The sequence below is a fragment of the Martes martes genome (assembly GCF_963455335.1).
Source record: "Martes martes genome assembly, chromosome: 7".
NCBI lineage: Eukaryota > Metazoa > Chordata > Mammalia > Carnivora > Mustelidae > Martes > Martes martes.
In genome coordinates this window covers 70184951-70203368 of record NC_137894.1, presented here as the reverse complement: position 1 = coordinate 70203368, position 18418 = coordinate 70184951, and the positions used below count along the sequence as shown (strand labels likewise).

Sequence of the window (18418 nt, the reverse complement as noted above, 5' to 3'; positions counted from 1 at the left end):
AATGCACTTAATAGCTGAGAAGCATATCAGGAATAGGAAATAAGCAAAATGTATGGACCTGTTTTACTTTTATTGCTATGATTTATCCAGATTCTATATCTTGTGTACTTTCAGGATTTGGAATATCGTCTAGATCCAAAGACCAAGGAACTGCCTCACTTGAGAAACCCTGACATACTTGTGGGTGAAAATGACCTCACAGCCCTCAGCTATCTTCATGAGCCTGCTGTGCTCCACAATCTCAGAGTCCGCTTTATTGACTCCAAACTTATTTATACATATTGTGGTAAGTGTGCCTTGCTGTCTGAGTGGACCGTGAACTCCTTCCTCTGATAGACATAGCCACGGAATTACTGTGCATGGGGAAAGAAGGCTGCAGTTGGGTTTCCTGCTAGAGAGAGAATCACTAAAGAGTTATCAAACAAGATTTACCATGTTCATTAGCTAGTTGCATTTTGTGCTAAATATGCTCTTTTGTGAACTTACATAATTTTGCTCAGGAAAAAAAAAAAAAAAAGAACTGAACTGGGTCCATCTTTTAAGATTTTCTTCCTCCCAAAGAAGTCATTTGACAATTCAGTGACCGGTTTGCCAGTGACTTTCATCTCGTACAAGGACTGCTACTCAAGAAGAGTAGATGTCCAAAGTGCGGGTTCAAGAAGTTCAGTGTTCTCTTGTTCTCAGTGCAGGACTGAGGACTCTAGGTAACTGTTCTTGCCTGATGTGCTGGCCTGGGCCCATGTTTGTTGCAGTATTAGCTGCCAGTGACTCAGCTCAGGATTCTTTTTCTTTCTCTTAGATATAAAGCACCAGGTACTTTGGGATTTTTCCCCTTTTACTTCTTTTGTCTCTCTTTCTCTCTCTCTCTATTTTTTTTCTAAATCTTATTTTCTACCTTGTCCCTGGCTCTTTTCTCTATTGACCTCTTATCTTTCTTTCCCTGATAACTCTCTTCTGGGCTCTGGTCTAGGATTTCATTCATTTTCTTCTAAGTCTGTTTGCTTGGGTGACCAACTCAGCACGCATCATTTCTTCCTTATTCCCCTGCTTTGGATAGAGACAGCTATCTTCTCTTCATAAAGGAATTTATACCTCTTGCGTCCTTGATACTAACTCTTTTTCTTCCTTATCTATGAACCAAATACTTCTGTTTCTCAATTTTCGTTTTTCCATTTATCTTTTTCTTGCATGTATGTTACCTCCTTGGTGAAGCCTCCCACGCTTGTCTTATCTAAATCATAAACCCCTACTCCACTCCTTAGTTTCCATCTTCTTTCTCTGTTTAATTTTTCTCCTTTTTCCTTTCTACTATCTAACCTGTGATATTTATTTTTTCTTGTTAATTGTCTGAATTTCCCACTAGAATATAAGATCTATGAGAATAAAGCTTTGTCTTTTTTTGTTTGCTGTTATAAACCTAGCACTCAGAAAAGACTTGAGACATACTTGGAGCTGAATAAATATTTGTTGATTGAAGGACTTCATTAAGTCAGTATACACCAACTATAAACTTTAAAGACATACAAAAAAGTATAAAAAAGGAAAAATAATTACGTATAATTCACTATTGAAAAATAACCAGTATTATGTTGATATCTCCTATATGTGTGTATATGTGAGAAAGTATAAATAGATATGAAATTGGAATTAATCTGTATATAGTTTTGTGTCATCTTTTGCTATGACACTTAATATTCTCTAATAAAAATTAATTTGTGGTGGTAGCATAATAGTCTGTCATATGAATGTAACAAAATATTTCGCTACTCTTCCTTTGTTATATATTTTGTTTGTTTCTACTTTTCACTCTTGTGAATAATATTATGATAAACATCTTTATGAAAAAAAACCTTTGCTTGAATGTCTGATTATTTCATTTGGATAAATTTCTAGTAGTAAATTTTTTATTTTATTTTATTTTATTGAATATTTTTAGTATTTATTGAATATTGAATGTTGAATATTTTCAATTATTGAATATTGAATATTGAAATATTATGAAAATATTTAAAGTTCTTTTAACATTGCCATAGTTTTTATTTTTAATAGCTTAATGTTTTAAAATGGAGTTTTAGTTAGGTCTAGGTATAACAGGCTCAGAGCAAAGGCTATGGTATATTTTGATCTTTAACAATTTGTTAGTTCAAGATTAACTGAAATTGAAATTTGTGTTGACTGTGATTCTCACTTTACCAAGTTTATATGTCCATTAGTATATCATTAACTTCTTTTGCTTTTTTACCCCTCCCCCAGGTATAGTCCTAGTAGCTATAAATCCTTATGAACAGCTGCCTATTTATGGAGAAGATATTATTAATGCATATAGTGGTCAGAATATGGGTGACATGGATCCGCATATCTTTGCAGTAGCTGAAGAAGCTTACAAGCAAATGGCCAGGTTGGTGAAAGCTCTATTTTTTTCATGATTCTTACTAGATATGATTGTTTCTTCTCTGCCAAGTCATAGATATTTTAAAATATAGTGAAGAGGGGCACCTGGGTGGCTCAGTGGGTTAAGCCTCTGCCTTCGGCTCAGGTCATGATCCCAGGGTCCTGGGATCGAGCCCCGCATCGGGCTCTCTGCTCAGCGGGGAGCCTGCTTCCCCCTCTCTCTCTCTCTGCCTGCCTCTCTGCCTACTTGTGATCTCTGTCTGTTTAAAAAAAAAAAAAAATATATATATATATATATATATACACACATATATATATAGTGAAGAGCAGCTGGTAAATTATTATTAAATAAGCAGCCTTGACTATTTCAAATGGTCTACATTATTATTTTAAAAACCTCGTATTTATAAAAGGACATACAGTCTTAAAAACTGCCTTTGGGGTTGCTGGGGTTGAGGGGAGTAGGGAGAGGGTGGTGGGGTTATGGACACTGGGGAGGGTATGTGCTATGGTGAGTGCTGTGAAGTGTGTAAACCTGGCGATTCATAGACCTGTACCCCTGGGGCTAATAATACATTATATGTTAATAAAAAAATTAAAAAATTAAAAAAAAAACCAACTGCCTTTGGAATCTCCTCCTGCTGCTGTGACTATGGGAGGACAGATGCTATGTTTACAGAGGAGAGGATCGAGGATGGGTGGTGTGAAGTCATGAGCCCACTATCCTTCAGCTAATGAGTGGCAGACTAGAAAGAAAAGGCCTGAGAAGAAGATGAAATCTGTCTGTATCTTAGAGAATTAAATACCAAGGAAACTGTAAATTTAATGTTACTCTTATGTTCTAGAGACCAGTGATCCTGAACAGCATCCGTAAAATGTCTTTAATATTAACCATGGAAACCTAACATTTTGAAAGTAGAAAACCAGAGGAAAAAAAGCTACTTTCAAGACTAGTTGTGCTGTTAATAATGTAATATAATGAAAATCAAAACCATGGATCTATAGAATAGTATACATTTAACTCATTGCTCCAGTCTTCAGGTACGAACCAGCATACTATAAATATGCTGTGGGAAACCCTGAAGCAATTTATGAAGTGGAGAGAAAAAAAATACTGCGGAGGTTTTATTTTCTCCTTTCCAAGCAAGGAGGGTGTTTGTTTGACATAATTGGGCCAGCACATAACAGAATTTTAGAAATATTTCCCTGCCAGAGTCCATAGAAGTCATTATGCCCTTTTATTAATGAAATATTATTGTTCTAATAATCGTTAAGACTTATTAAGTACTCTCTCTGTGCAAGGCACTGTTTAATTGCCTTCCATTTTGTTAAGTAATTTTATCCTCCTAACAAACTGTTGAGGTTGGAGTTATTATTAATCTTCATTTTACAACTGAGAAAACTTAAGCACTTGAGAAGTTATTTAACTTTCCTAAGGCCACATAACTAGGAAGACTAACTTTCAAATTCCATTGGTCTAACACTATAAAATATTATCATATTAAATATAAAATGACTAAATATAGTTTTGTAGTACATAATATGCTGTATTATAGCAGATTCTGTTATAAAATGGAAATAAGTGTTAAAAGTGTAAGAAAGGGGGGTGCCTGGGTGGCTCAGTGGGTTGATGCCTCTGCCTTCGGCTCAGGTTGTGGTCTCGGGGTCCTGGGATCGAGCCCCGCATTGGGCTCTCTGCTCGGCAGGGAGCCTGCTTCCTCCTCTCTCTCTGCCTGCCTCTCTGCCTACTTGTGATCTCTCTCTCTCTGTCAAATAAATAAATAAAATCTTAAAAAAAAAAGTGTAAGAAAGGTTACATTTTTTTTTAAAGGATTTATTTATTTGAGAGAGAGAGTTGGGTGCATGCGAGTGGCGGGAAGGGGCAGAGGGAGAGAATCTTGAAGCAAACCCTCTGCTGAGCACGGAGCTCTATGGGGGGGTCTCAATCCCACAACCCACGAGATCATGTCCTGAGCCAAACTGAGAGTCGGCCACTCAACTTGCTGAGCCTCCCAGGTGCCCCAGAAATGTTATTTTTTTTTTTAAAGCTTTTAAATTCCATCTATCAGCACAATTTTTTCCCTAAAATGAGAAAAGCCCACCAGTATTTGACGTGTATGGCACTGGAGCATTCGATAAAATGTTAGCACCACACAAGTACAGCCAGAGAACTACTAGGCTGAGAGGGAATTGCAGGGAGTGCCAGGACCTAAAAATTGTCTCTGAAAAATGTTATACTGCTCCTAGAGAATGATATGACTTCTTTAAAAAAACTAATTTTAAATACGAAAGTTTGGTTCTTAGCATTTTGTGAGAGAAACCCAAGAATAGCGTTAGATTTATGTGAGTATTTCTGGCTTTTAAACCCTGGATTTACTCTGGTTTCCTAACCCCCCCCCCCGCCCACCCCCCGAATTATTCCTGTGACTCAGCCCGTCAATGCGATTACTGCAGGTTTGCCTGCTGCTTTCCCCTTTGCTCAGTTCTGTTTCTGAGCCAGTTTTAAAATATGCTCCTAAGTCCACCATGTATATGAGTAAATCTGTGCACATAAGATGTGCTGCAGCCGCTAAACAGACCATGGCTCTTAGGCATACAGTGGGAGCTAGATATTGCAGGATCTTTCTTACCATCTTTTCCTTACTGAGTGGAGATGTGCTGTATTCACCACATGTGAGACCTGGTACCCTTAGAGGCCCCTACAACTTCAGGGAAGGTAATAGCTACTTGTTCAGTAGACCTTTACTGAACACCACCAACACACTGTCCCAGGCATGGGGGACACAACAGACAGGTGAGACAAATAGACAAAAATTCTTACCCTCCTGAAGTGAGGCATGATAAACAATAAAAGTAAATAAGATACACAGTTTGTCACATTAATAAGTGCTTTTCGGGAAAATAAAGTTAGAGAAGTAGATAATGTTAGGTGGGCCAAAGGGCATATGTGCTAGGCTCAGGGAAAGCCTCCTTGTAAAGCTGTCTCCTCCCCCACCTTTTTTCTTTCAAACATAAAAAAAAACTCTTGAACTTAAGTGTGGAAAAACAGTGCACAGAGGTACCATATACCCTACATCCAGCTGTAGTAAATAATTGAAACAAGGAAATTCACATTGATATAGTACTATTAAGTAGTCTAAAAATCTTGATCACATTCATCATTTCCCCTCTGATGTCCTTTTTCTGGTCTAGGATCCAATCTAGAATCATACATTGCACCTAGTTCTGTCTCCTTAGGCTCCTCCTATCTAGGACCATCTCTTAGTCCTCTTTCCTTTCATGGCTTTGACACTTTGGAAGAATGCTGGCCAGCTATCTTGTAGACCCTGAGGACACAGCAATAGAAGAATTAGGCAAAACAGACTGCGAAAATCCTTCCCCTTCTGAAAGTTTAAGGTTTTCTCTGGATTAGATCGAAGCTAGCCATACATTTGGGGCAGGAACCTCACAGAAGTGGTATGCCCTTCATCATAGAGAGGAGACACAAGTTGCCAGTTACTGGGGATGTTAAGTCTGATCGCTTGGTTATGGTGGTATCTACCAGATTTCTCTACTATAATTACTTATTTTAAACTTTGAAATTAGTAAGTATATTATAGGAAAATACTTTGAGACTGTGCAAATATCCTGTTTCTCATCATACTTTCACTTTACTAATTTTAACATCTATTGACATTGCTAGGTCAAAATCTAGGTGTAAATGTAGTTTGTAGGTATTACCAAATTCCCTCTAGAAGATTTGTACTGGTTTGTATTTCTGCCAAAAATGTTCAAGAGTCCCTGCTTCCCTATAGCCTCATCAACAAAAAATGTGTAGTCTTTCTTTTTAGTTCTTCACTATCCACTGGTATCTCAATGTTGTTTTCATTTGTATTTCTTTAAATATGAGTGAGTTTACATCTTTACATGTGTTTAAGAGACTTTTTATTGATGTATTTTTTTCTTTGCTTATGTGGTAAACTGTCCATTCATGTCTGTTTCAATTTTTCTATTGTGTTTTTAGTCCTTTGATCCTCAATTTTAAGCATTTTTAAAAATACGTTATAGATATTAGCCCTTTGCCTATGGTATATATTGCAAATACTCCCCATCCCACTTATAAGTTTTCTTTTGATTTTGTTTATGCTGTTTTTTTCCCATGCAAAATAATCAGTCTTTTTTTTTTTTTATTGCTCTGGATTTTGAGTCATTGTTAAATGCCTTTCCCTATACCAGGATAAAAGAGAAATTCATCCATGTTTTCTTTCTTTCTTTCTTTTTTTATTTTTTTTAAGATTTTTTATTTATTCATTTGTCAGAGAGAGTGAGCACAGGCAGACAGAGAGGCAGGCAGAGGCAGAGGGAAAAGCAGGCTCCCCGCTGAGCAAGGAGCCCGATGCGGGACTAGATCCCAAGACCCTGGGATCATGACCCGAGCCAAAGGCAGCTGCTTTAACCAACTGAGTCACCCAGGTGTCCCTCTTTCTTTCTTTTTTTAAAAGATTTTATTTATTTGACAGAGAGTGACACAGCAAGAGAGGGAACACAAGCAGGGGGAGCAGGAGAGGGAGAAGCAGGCTTCCCATCGAGCAGGGAGCCTGATGTGGGACTCAATCCCAGGACTCTGGGATCATGACCTGAGCTGAAGGCAGATGCTTAATAACTAAACCACACAGGCGCCCCTCATCCATGTTTTCTCCTAGTCTTTGTATTGTTTTATAATGTACCTTTAGATCCCTGATTCAATTGAAGTTTATTCTTTTGTATGATATGAGATATGGATCTAAATTTATCTTTTTTCCAAATGGCTACCTGGTTATCCCAGCATCACTTATTAAGAAACCCATTTTGCTCCAGTTCTTTCAGATGCCATTTAGCATATCCTAGGTTTTCTTATGTTTTTGGATCAATTTCTTCTCTCTGTTCTTTTCACCTCCCTTTATCTATTCGTGTCCCAGTACCATACTGTTTTAATTATAGTGGCCCTGTAGTTTTTTGTTTGTTTGTTTGTTTTAAATGGGCTTCAAGCCCAATGTGGGGCTTGAACTCATGACCCTGAGATCAAGACCTGAGCTGAGATCAAGAGTCAGGCACTTAATCAACTGAGCCACCCGGGCACCCCTTCGTAATATTTTTTAATGTTTGGTATCATTAAACCCTCTCATAGTTTGTCCTTTTCATTATTTTCCTGGCTATCCTTAGATGTTTGTTTTTCCATATACACTTTGGTATCAACTTATCTACTTCCATAAAAAATAAAGCTGTCTTTTGAGTAATTACACAAAGGAAAAGATAGAGCACACCATTCACATATCTGAGGAAGAATATTCCAGGCAGAGAGATCATCAACTGCAAGGACCCTACAAGGCCATGTGGGGTATTGTAGCAAATTTGACTTCTTCTCTGGGTGTGAGTTTTGAGCAGAGGAATGGCCTGCAGCTATGATAAAAATCAACCATAGATTGCTGCCAAAAATGCATATCCTGAATCTAATTGGGAAGAAACACCAGAAAAACTGAAAATGGAGGGACATTCTCCAAAATAACTGTATATACTCTTCAAAATTATGAAGATCGAAAAAGTCAAAGAAAGGCTGAGGAACTGTTTAGGATTAAAGGAGATGAGCATTATATGCTAGTTAAGTGCAATGAATATTCTGAATTGAATCCTTGGTGACTGGGGAGGAAAGGTAACTATGTAGGGAACAACATTGCTGGATGGTTGATAAAATTAGAGTATAGACCGTAGACTAAATACTACTACTATATCAATACTACATTTCACAATTTTGATTATTGTAGATAAGTAAAAGCCTGTCACTGTTCTGAGGAAGTATATTACTCTAAATTATATAGGAGGCATCATGTCTGTAACCCACTCTTAAATATTTCAGAAAATATTAAAATAAAAGAAACAGACAGGTTAATAAAACAAACAGGCAAAACCTAAACAATTGGTGAATTTGAGTAAAGCGTATATGGGAGTTCATTTTATTAGCTTTGCAATTTTCCACATGTTTGAAATAGTATCAAAACTAGTTAGAGAAACAAGCAAAAATTAAAAGAACAGTTGGTGTTGGGACACGGGTAGAATCCAGAAGACTAGTTAGGAGATTTTTGTATTGATCCAAGCAAGAAATAATGATAATCTAGTTAAAGAAGATATTTATGGAGAAGGTAAAAGTGAATGGATGGATTCTGGATGTATTTTTATTTTTTAAGATTTTATCTACTTATTTGTCAGAGAGAGGGCACAAGCAGGGGGAGCATAAGGCAGAGGGAGCCTGATGTGGAACTTGATCCCTGGATCCTGGGATCATGACCCGAGCTGAGGGCAGACGCTCAATTGATAGAGCCACCCAGGTGTCTCTCTGGATGTATTTTTAAGAAAGAATGGACAAAGACTTCCTTATGTGAGGCTATGAGAGAAAGAGAGGAGTCTGGGATGGTGGCAAGGTATTTGGTCCAAGCACCTGAAAGGTGGGAGTTGCCATTTACTGAGACAGAGGATATTGAAGGAAGAGCAGGCTGTATATGTGGAGTGGGAGCATGGGAGGAGGAAGGGTTGGAGTTTTATTTTTGATATCTATCCTCCAAACAAAGCTGACAGAAGTGTTTCTTCCCCAGTAGCTATATGTCCAATGAGAGTAGCAATAACCAGGATGCTTGACTCGGGACTCCTTTCTAAGCATGTCCCTTATAGAGAAGAGTGTCCTCATAGAACACCTTCAGAGTCAGGCCTCTTACTTTAATAGTCTTGTTGACTTACAGAAGAGAAAATGTCAGTGGACTTCTCTGTTTTTCTTCTTATATTCTTGTGTCCCATTTATATCAGTCTTTTCTCATGCTGGAACTGATTGCTCTTTGGTAACTAAATGACAATATTACTTTCCTTAAAACTAAAGCTTTTTTTCTTTTGTTTCCTTAAAACCAGTATTTCTTAAATAATTTAATGTGGTATTTTTTTTTCCAATTGGGAATGGTAAATAAATTTTTTCTACTAAGTTTCGTTTATGGGTTTACTTGAAATAAATTAGATACTTACATATATGACCTTGGTGTAATGAAAAAGTTATCTGTATGAATCACAACTGCATCAGTAAATAACTACACAAGGTTAAATCTCCTTGTCTGCCTTGGTCTCAGTTTTATTGCCGACACAATGGAACAGTTTCACTGGCTGGTTTACCTGGACACTTAACGCTGTTGTGTGGTGTGCACTTGTTACCTTTCTGTTCCATGGAGACCAATTAATAAGCATGTTGCTCTTCCTAGTGGAGAGCAGACTGGTAAGGAGCTGTGTAGCAGAGCAGAAGGAGCATGCTATACTTTCTTCTTGGAAACCAGGGGATGCGGTATGTGACGTCATTCATAGAGCCCTGCTCTAAACTTAGATAACCCGTCTAACTAATAGTAAATAGTATATTTTCCATAAAACGGAAAAAATAATGTCTGTCGTGCTTACTTCAAAGGTGAAAATTATCTTAAATGATAAACATAAAAGCACTCTGAATAGCGTAACAGAGAGAGTTACTGAATCACTATGTTGTATACCTGAAACTAAGGTAACATTGTAGGTCAACTATACCTCAATAAAAATGTTAAAAATACACTCTTTTAAAAATGTTAAGTATTGCAGTATAGGCGTCACTGTCATCAAGTCTTCATCACTATGGCGTTTTATGTCTCCATTCTCTTCTCATCCACTTCAGCCTCTCATCTAGTTGATTACTCTTGACTGTTCACTGCTAGGCCTTTTCTGAGGGTGGCTCCTTCTTTCACATGGCTGGGAGTCTGCATGCATCGCTGTCCAGAGCTCCTGAGGGCTGGTATTATAAAAGCTCCCCTGATACCAATAGTGACTCGGCTGCCCTGTGGTACCAAGTATCCCATTTATGCAAATAGCCTTGAAGTAATATATGCTATATGATGAGGAATCTCATGTATGATCTATAAAGGTGGATTAACTTACATTAATTAATAGATGCCATGTTTCAATGCCTGCTGTGTCCAAGCATGGTGTCAGGCGTGTTTCCTCTAATCTTCCTCATATCCCTGGGAGCAGGCATCATCACCCCTGCTTTACAGGTGAGGAAACTGAGGAAAATAACTTGTCAGACTATCATGCTAATAAACAGCATCTGGAAGTGGAGATGTGGTTCTCGCTTTGAGACCCCAAAGCTTTTATCCTTTGTCATTTCATTTTCTTACTTTCAGCTACACTCCCCTCTTCTTAACACATCTATTCCCTCAAACTAACATTGCATATTTGTATTTGTGCACATTTTAATCAGTCTAGAATATCCTTTTCTGTGCTTCTTCATCTGCCTGATTTTTATGTATTTTTCATGATCCCACCCAGGTTTTAGTTTGAGACTAGCTTAGTGCCTGGTATATGATTGCTCTTCAGGATTCTTTACCTATAAATGTGGCACTTAGTGGGCACTAGTTACCCCATAAGGCTGTGGAAGGAATAAAATACGGGTACTATGAGTCTATAAAAGTCACAAACATATGTAACTGCATATTTCTGTTATGGCCTCGTTATGTTAATCTTATAGGCTCTGGAGTGATGTCACAGAGAAGTCAGTTTGACCAGAGAGGATCTTAATGCGATGTGAGTGGTTCCTCAGTAGGAACTGACTGACCTTAGTACGTATCTCTAGGGAACATTTCTTTCCATTTCCTGAATAGTGTCTCTGCCTCTCTAAAGCACAGTTTTCACCAGTCTGCCTGCACATCTTTTTAGAGGAAATATTTCACTTCAAAAATAATACTAAATATTGTCATTGTGAAGTCATTGTCTGATGTCACCTTTAGAATTTAAATCTTTTCTTCTTGAATGGATGGAGCAAGGGAGTATAATGCTAATTGAAATAAGTCAGAGAAAGACAATTGCTATATGCTTTCACTCATATGTGGAATTTAAGAAACAAAACAAACAAACAAAGGGAAAAAAATAAGAGAGAGATAGACAAAGCACGAAACAGACTCTTTTTAACTATAGAGAACAAACTGATGGTTACCAGAGGGGAGGTGGGTGGGGGTTGGGTGAAGTGGGTGATGGGGTGGAGGAGGGCACTTGTGGTGAGCACCAGATGATGTTACAGAATTGTTGAATCACTGTATTGTATAGCTGGAACTAATATAACACTGTATGTTAACTAACTGGAATTAAAATAAAAACTAAAAAAAAAAAGTTTTCTCGAGATTCATCAAAACCAGAAATCATGAAAACACAGAGCATAGCAGCTTGATTTTGATGAGTGATAATGATGTAGAAAAATTTAACAGCTCTTAACAAGAGAGATAGGGATTAGAGTCTCAAGTAAAGCCACGTAATCACAGTAAAGGCACGGCATTGGAAGAAAGCTTTATATCACATGAACTTAGTATTTTCTCTTTTTAACAAGGGCTCAGATAAGGGAGAAACAATTAGATTGATTGCCTGAAAAAAAGTAAAACTTGAGATTTTGTTTCATGCACACATGTTCACTTATAAGCTAAAAATTAGATGTAAGTGCTTGTATACTTAACTGAGGTAAACAGCAATACCCAGTGGTTATCAGAGAGTCAATATCAACATGGGTGGAAATATTAAATTGTGTTCCATATGAGTCAGGCCTGAGGTTGGCATTACTTAGTTTAGTCTTGAGTGATCAGGATGTGACTGAAAAGTATGCTCATTAAATTTGCAGAGAACAAGTTGATGGTCTTAGAAAATACGAGTAATATTCAGTATGACCATGATAGACTAGAGAGATTACATTTTTTTAAAGGATAAAGTTCAGAAGGAAAGTCTGTATACACCTGATGTAAAATGAAAACTGAGTAGTTATAAGAAAAGGCTGGACAGACCAATTAGATACAGATATACTGAATAAAAGGACCGAAGACCAACGAAGGAAATGGATTAAAGTTAAACTCTTGTCTTTCATCAACCCAGAGTGGATATTCTGTTCTTGAATAAATTTTTCCTGAGGTTTCAGGTGCCACTACATAGTTTCATTCCCATTGCATCTTCCCATACAACCTAGTTTTCTCCTAATCATCATGTGAAAGTTAATGAAAGCATCACCTTTTTAAGAAAGCATTTCCTGACATCCCCTCCTCTCATCTCCCACCACTTCCATCCAGGGTGGTATCCTGGGTAGACCTCCTTGTTAAAATGGAGTGAAGTAATGAAGTGCTTCATTTTAACTATACTTTCAGTCTCTCTCAAAAGGCTATGATCCCAGAATCTTTTATCTTCACAAAATGATTGGCACATTGTGACTGCTCATTACATGTTTGTTGAATAAATGAATGAAGCAGTATTTTTAGGTGGGGGCTTTTAGTTCACTTTAGAGCCTCTGGAACCACCATTGATAAAACAGGTCAGAAGAGCTTACCTCCAAAGGCACCCAGTACCCAGATATTTAGGGTTACCCTAGAGTCCCTTGAGAAAACTGGCCAAGCCAGAAATCATAAATCTTTGCTTCATGTGTCCTTTAGACAGTCCAGATTGATCTGACTTTGATGAAGAGTGGAGAATCTCTGTTCTTTAATGTGTTTTTTTCAGGGTTTTGAAGTGATATCTTCCAAAGTAGAAAAAACTTTCTTGTAATAAAGAACAGGAACACTTGAAGGATTATAAATACTGGCTGATAAGATACGCAAAATTTCAAAGAACAGTAAATTACTATTTATACGTATATATAACCACATAAAGCGTATAGCTCAAATGACTAGAAGAGGGTAGACTCTGGTATTCACCTTGAACCATAAAATTTTTTAATTTTTATTTTTTTAATTCAAGTATGATTAACATACAGTGTTAGGTTAGTTTTAAATTTGCAATATAATGATTCAGCAATTCTATACTTTACTCAGTGCTCATCAGGATAAGTGTGCTCTTAATCCCCTTCGCTTATCCCCCCCACCTTGCCTCTGGTAACCACCAGTTTGTTCTTTGTATTTAAAAGTCTGCTTTTCTGTTTGTCTTTTTTCCTTTGTTCATTAATTTTGTTTCTTAAATTCCACACATGAATGAAATCGTGGTATTTGTCTTTCTTTGACTGACTTATTTCACTTAGTATTATACCTTCTAGGTCTATCCATGTTGTTGCAAATGGCAAGATCTCATTCTTATGGCTGAGTCACATATCATTGTGTCTATATACTGTATTTTTATTCATTCATCTGTGGGTGGACATTTGGGTTGCTTCCATATGTTGGCTATTATAAATAATGCTACAGTAAGCATAGGAGTGACTCTCTCTCTCCCTCTTTCTCTTCAAATTAGTTTTTTAAATTTTCTTTGGCTAAATACCCAGTAGTAGAATTACTAGATCATAGGGTAATTATCTTTAACTTTCTGAGGAACCTCCATACTGTTTTCCACAGTGGCTGCACCAGCTTGCATTCCCATCAACAGTACATAAGGGTTCCTCTTTATCCACATCCTCACCAACACTTATTTCTTCATTTTTGATTTTAGCCATTTTGACAGGTGTGAGGTGATAGCTCATTGTAGTTTTGATTTACATTTCCCTGATGATGAGTGGTGTTGAGCATCTTTTCACGTGTCTGTTGACCATCTGGATGTCTTCTTTGAGAAAATGTTTGTTCATGACTTATGCCCATTTAAAAATTGAATTATTTGGGGTTTTTTGGTGTTGAGTTGTGTTAAGTTCTTTAAATAGTTTCAATATTAATCTCTTATTGGATATATCATTTGCAAATCTCTTCATTCAGTAGGTTGTCTTTTTTGTTTTGTTGTGCATAAGTTTTTTTTTTAATAAATAAAAATAGTTTAACATTGCTTTTGTTTCCCCTGCCAAAGGAGACATATCTAGAAGAATGTTTTTACAGCTGATGTCAAATTGCCTATGTTTTCTTCCAGGAATTTTATGTTTTCAGGTCTCAAAATTAGGTCTTTAGTCCATTTTAGGTTTCTTTTTGTGTAGGGGATAAGCAAGTGCGAACCATAAAATTTTTATCCCTGATGTTTTTGTCTGTTTTCTCCTCATCTCTATCCTACCCTTCTTGTTTTTCCTTTTGTGTGTCTTTATTATCTGTTATGCTTCTCTCGTCTCTGTCTTCTCTCCTACCTATGTCTACTCTTATTCTGTCTTTTTGTCATTTCTTCCTATGGCCACATAAAACTGAAAAACATTTTAAAATTGTACCTACTATACCTATTTTATAAAGATTTCTACTTCCTGCATTTAATTAAAAAAAAGGTGATTTGATTATTTTACATTTTTACTCTTTGTAGCCATTTATTGATTTTGGTCATCTCAGATTCAGGGGCCCTCCAGAGAAGAAATGTTGCCCATTTTAAATGTGGCCACTCAAGACCATCTGAGTCCCTGTAGGCCTGTCCTCTTCCAATTGTCCTTGGTCCCAAGAGTTTACCCTGGCTTAGACTGCAAGCTGTTGTCCATCCAGCATCTGAAAAACAACTCCAGAGTTAGACTTTTAGATTATAGTACTTAAGAATTTGAGAAGGACTTTGGGTACTTTTTAACCTTAAAGATGAGAAAACTGTGGACCAGAGAGGTCATGCAATTGCTCAAAGCTGCGTAGCTGGTATATGACAGATCTAGGTTTAGAGCCTTGATGCAGAGGAGCTTTTATGTAATGGAAGACTGGTGCTTGTTTATATATTGGAAGCTCTGCTAAGCTTGGGAAAGATGGGAAGACTCTGCCAAGAAGTCAGGAAATATTTAAAAAAAATAACAAAGTCCCTTAAAAGATTTAAAAACGGGGTGCCTGGGTGGCTCAGTGGGTTAAAGCCTCTGCCTTCGGCTCGGGTCATGATCCCGGGGTCCTGGGATCGAGCCCGCATCGGGCTCTCTGCTCAGCAGGGAGCCTGCTTCCTCCTCTCTCTCTCTGCCTGCCTCTCTGCCTACTTGTAATATCTGCCTGTCAAATAAATAAATAAAATCTTTAAAAAAAAAAAAAGATTTAAAAACTGTTGATCCTAGATCCTAGAAAAGAAAATGTATATGGCATGTGCTTGATATCCTATGTACGTAGTTGTACAAGCCTCTGATTCATTTGAACAATCCTTGATCTTATTTCCTTTAATATTTTTCTTCTTCCCTATATTATAGGAAAGAGCTATATGAATTTTTAGATTTTTTGATACAATATTTTGATATTAAGACTTGAAATAACCTTTCAAAAATGGTACAGTTTAAATAGCAGTTCCCACTAATATTTTCATCAGACCAGTGGAAACCTCCCCACCTCGTTTGCTGTTGGAAGGAGTGGTGTCACACAGGGTGCAGTGACAGCTGATCATGCACAAGTTAGGAAAAGGTCATTTTTCTAATCATATTGTAGAAGGGAATAAAAAAACTGTCGATACAGTACCTTGATTAATGTATAGAAAAAGGTGAATTCGGGGCGCCTGGGTGGCTCCGTGGGTTAAAGCCTTTGCCTTCGGCTCAGGTCATGATCCCAGGGTCCTGGGATCGAGCCCCGCATCGGGCTCTCTGCTCAGAAGGGAGCCCGCTTCCTCCTCTCTCTCTCTCTGCCTGCCTCTCTGCCTACTTGTGATCTCTGTCTTTCAAATAAATAAATAAAATCTTAAAAAAAAAGAAAAAGGTGAATTCTGAGGATGTTTTAAATGACTAAAAGAAAGGACAGTGGTGCCACGGTGAGAACTGTTTTATTAGATGATTTAAGTTTTGATCAGCAATGAATGAATGGAGGCAATGGGAGTGTCCAGTTCTGTCTAGAAATTCAAATAAAAAGAAAATGAGATGGTGGGTATGAGGTTCAATGATGTTTCATGAAAGCAGGGATTATGTGCCAGCTTGTACTATAAAACTTAAACATTCCTTAGTGTCACCTAGGTCCTCCTGCTTTTCCCCACAACATGGGAGTCAGAGTGTCAGGAACAAGTTGCTATACTCCCACTGTATTTTTCAAGGTCTATAAAATAAGACAGCTACCCTCATTTCTCAAAGGAGAAAGAAACTTTTCCTTGAAAAAGTCCTAAATTTCTACTTTGGAAATTTATTGCCCAGTACTGTGGCTTCTACCACTTTGGTGTCTCTTAAAGCTCTCTACCTCTCTCAGTCAGGACAGCCACAACCTCTGTTCACACTTCCATAATTTTTCATCTGGACTCTCACCATTCATACTACACATTGCTGCCAGAGTGATTTTTAGTAGTTGGATTATTTTTTTTTTAAGATTTTATTTATTTATTTGACAGACAGAGATCACAAGTAGGCAGAGAAGCAGGCAGAGAGAGGAGGAAGCAGGCTCCCCGCTGAGCAGAGAGCCCGATGCGGGGCTCAATCCCAGGACCCTGAGATCATGACCTGAGCCGAAGGCAGAGGCTTTAACCCACTGAGCCACCCAGGCGCCCCAGTAGTTGGATTATTTCGTTTTCTGTTTAATGGCACTCCAATACCTTTAGGTAAACTTCAGATTCCTTAACATCTCACGTAAGAACTCTATGGTCAGTTTCTTGGTCATCTCTACAATCTTAGCCATAATTACTCCCTGTTCCAGCCAAACTGAACTATTTGCTTTTTCCTAACTTCTCATGCATCTGAGCTTTCATTTATCTTATCTCCTTTCCCTGGAATGTTTGCTTTCTCACTTCTGCATCCCTTGCCTCCTTTTTCCTAGTTATCTTTTTAGACTTTGTTCTGGTATCTTCTTCAGGGAGCCTCTCCTGATCACCTCTTCCTCCTTTCAGTGCCCCATCCCATGTATTATAATCTCAAATTACAGTCTGTTTTTCCTGTTAGACCATTACCCACTTGAGGACACAAATCACAGCTTATTTAATTTGTAACCCTAGTGTTTAATACAGTGTTTGGCATGTAGTAGGTATTTGATAAATATTTGTTGGCTAAATAAGTCTCTTTTAAAAGATAAAAAGATCATCTTCCGTAGTAGAATAACTTCCCCATCTTGTGGCCTTACAGGATAGTTCCACTAAAAATGTTTGAAGTCATCCTGATCCAGTCCCTTTGTAAATTAAGAGCACAAATAATACCACATTTGGTATTATAAAAATACCTTGTTCAGTTTTTTAAAAAATGTTATTTATTTATTTGACAGAGAGACACTGTAAGAGAAGGAACACAAGCAGGGGAGTGGGAGAGGGAGAAGCAGACTCCCCACTGAGCAGGGAGCCCAAAGTGGGGCTATATCCCAGAACCCTGGGACCATGACCTGAGCCAAAGGCGGATGCTTAACTGACTGAGCCACCCAGGTGGTCCTTGTTCAGTTATTTTGATGAAAAGTTAATTGCTGGTTCCATCTTAAGAAGTGGAATTTTCTACTTCTGTCCTAGTAGAAATCATCATCAAAGCAGAGAGATTTAGGGGCGCCTGGGTGGCTCAGTAGGTTACGTGTCTGCCTTCAGCTCAGGTCATGATCCCAGGGTCCTGGGGTTGAACTCTGAGAGGGGAGCCAGTTTCTCCCTCTCCCTCTACCCCCCTCTTGTGCTTGCTTTGTCTCTTTAGTGCTCACTCTCTCTCTCAAATAAATAAATAAAATCTTTAAAAGAAATAAGCAGAAAGATTTATTCTTAGATTAGGTTGTTCATTGAATTTCTTTTTACTTATAAGAAATACACATTTATTGAGCATTTGTGCTGTGTCAGGCTTTGTACTAGGTGCTGGATATTAAAGATAAAGATGACTTAGGTTTTTATCCTCAAAGAAATGATAGTCTTTGTCTGACATATCTGAAGAAGTCAGCCAACAAATTAAAGAACTGTTTCTTCTCTCCTGAGAAGAAACTTTCAGTAGGAACTGGAGTTTGTGGAACACATTATATAGGGACTGTTAACTACTAGACAATTTGTAATTTTAATTAAATAGGATTTTCTTCTAAATTCCCCTGCTGTGACTCCTTCTTCTTCTGAGGTGGTTGGCAGCAATAATGTAATATACCAGAATTATTGTCTAGAAATTAAATAATGTGCTTGAGATCTGTTCACACAAATATCAGAGACCCTCTAACACAGATTCATCCTTAGATGTGATGGTACCTAATATGATGCTTGATATTCTCTTCTCCCTCTCTGTTCA

General features: G+C 37.7%; 1 protein-coding gene across 1 annotated transcript in view; it reads left to right on the top strand.

Annotated features, from left to right (window-relative positions):
* Nucleotides 1-18418, top strand: part of MYO5A (myosin VA) — a 180460-nt gene that overhangs the window by 62933 nt on the left and 99109 nt on the right. The window contains exons 3-4 of the mRNA XM_080808332.1: nt 115-286; nt 2254-2398. Coding sequence (XP_080664458.1) covers nt 115-286; nt 2254-2398 — 317 coding nt within the window. The remainder of the gene's footprint in view (nt 1-114; nt 287-2253; nt 2399-18418) is intronic.